The sequence below is a fragment of the Sinocyclocheilus grahami genome, unplaced genomic scaffold (genome assembly GCF_001515645.1).
Source record: "Sinocyclocheilus grahami isolate Dianchi unplaced genomic scaffold, SAMN03320097.WGS_v1.1 scaffold191.1, whole genome shotgun sequence".
In the NCBI taxonomy this organism is placed as follows: domain Eukaryota; kingdom Metazoa; phylum Chordata; class Actinopteri; order Cypriniformes; family Cyprinidae; genus Sinocyclocheilus; species Sinocyclocheilus grahami.
In genome coordinates this window covers 292,710-294,045 of record NW_015505370.1, presented here as the reverse complement: position 1 = coordinate 294,045, position 1,336 = coordinate 292,710, and the positions used below count along the sequence as shown (strand labels likewise).

The following is a 1,336-nucleotide window of genomic DNA, read 5'->3' as shown; positions in this document are numbered from 1 at the left end:
AATGCTAAATTTCTCCAAATCTGTTCCAATGAAGAAACAAACTCACTGACATCTTGGATGACCTGAGGGAGAGCGCATTTTTAGCAAATTTTCATTTTTGGGTGAACTATTTCTTTAACGAACCACTATAACAGCATCCATTTGAAAGTCTTCGACATAACTGTTAAAACCATGAAAGGATACATTGAGGAGCTTAACTCTTCCAGCTGAAGGGAAAAAGTGAACTTCATTAGACTGTCTGGACAACTGCATGAAAGAACTCATATTTCTGGATTTCATGACTAATTATTTAATATTGCTTTGCTTACATTTAATAACAGTTTATCCATGTTAGTGTCATAGGCGGACTTCCTCTGGTCTTCTGGCAACTCATCCACTTCTCCATACAGGTCGAATTGCAGACGAGCCAGTGTTTCCTGCATTTCTCTCACATGCTCCATCTGATCGATGGAGCACTCATTGCCTGATTCAGAGAAGATTCTGATTTCAATCAAAACTGTAAACACTTTAATATAGCTGCACTGTACTGTAAGAGCTTACCAAAGGCTTGTAATTTTCCAGAGTGGAAGTCATTAAGAAGGCTGAGCAGCCCCTTCTCCATCTCCTGAACATCAGACACATCTGTGAGAAACGAGTGCTGGATGCGGGCAGACTGGTTACTCTTACTCGACTGACTCTGAGGCCTTGGTTTGTCTCGCACTCCCCTAAAACCCAAAAACAAAATAAATAAATGAACCAAAATATGAAGAGTGAAATATGAAACCGCAATTTTAATAACTTACACAGATTTAATACGATGATAGATGACACTCACCTGCGATACTTTGTCCTCTGACTGGAGTGTGTGACCACACCACCTTTCTGCTCTGATCTGCTGCCGGATGTTGTCGTTTTCCGGGCAGTGATTGGGGGAGGAGGCTGGTTGGAAGACGGTTTTGGGCTTTTACGTTTCTTATTATTTTCCTCCATTGTGTCATCCAAATTACCTACAGAATAAAATAATACTTCTAAGCAGAGGAGCCTGAAAAGTTTCAAGTAATTTCAGTTTACATTAAGACCATATATTTGATGATGCCCTGCAAGCTTCAGTTTTGGTAACGTTACATAATCCAGAGGTTCCCAACCTTCTTGACTACAAACATTTTCCAAGACAACATTTAAAAGCCCCATATGTAGGCCAATATATTTCCAAACTTTGTATTTCTAGAAAGGGTGTTGATGACAGTACCATAATGAACCACAATTAGTTTGCATGACTCCAGAAGTTTCAAGAACTGTATGTTCGGCTATAAAAACAACAGTTATTGAGAGGATAAATTAAAAATAAATAAATAAA

General features: G+C 38.8%; 1 protein-coding gene and 1 pseudogene across 1 annotated transcript; both read right to left on the bottom strand.

The window, feature by feature from the left end:
- LOC107594830 (epithelial cell-transforming sequence 2 oncogene-like) overlaps nt 1-1,336 on the bottom strand; it is a 20,408-nt pseudogene that overhangs the window by 9,977 nt on the left and 9,095 nt on the right.
- Nucleotides 78-1,017, bottom strand: LOC107594849 (coiled-coil domain-containing protein 28A-like). Its single transcript, XM_016285054.1, has 4 exons — nt 815-1,017; nt 541-704; nt 309-463; nt 78-206 (listed from the first exon to the last, which is right to left on the bottom strand). Exons 1-4 carry the CDS (start codon nt 967-969, stop codon nt 126-128), a joined length of 555 nt encoding a protein of 184 aa, XP_016140540.1. The 5' UTR covers nt 970-1,017; the 3' UTR covers nt 78-125.

What these genes read in the sequence shown, in the direction of transcription:
- LOC107594849 (XM_016285054.1), bottom strand. Translation starts at nt 969, where the DNA reads ATGGAGGAAAATAATAAGAAACGTAAAAGCCCAAAACCGTCTTCCAAC. An exon ending in CAGAGGACAAAGTATCGCAG is followed by an intron (nt 705 to 814) that starts GTGAGTGTCATC and finishes TTTGGGTTTTAG; the next exon opens with GGGAGTGCGAGACAAACCAA. An exon ending in TGGAAAATTACAAGCCTTTG is followed by an intron (nt 464 to 540) that starts GTAAGCTCTTAC and finishes TCTCTGAATCAG; the next exon opens with GCAATGAGTGCTCCATCGAT.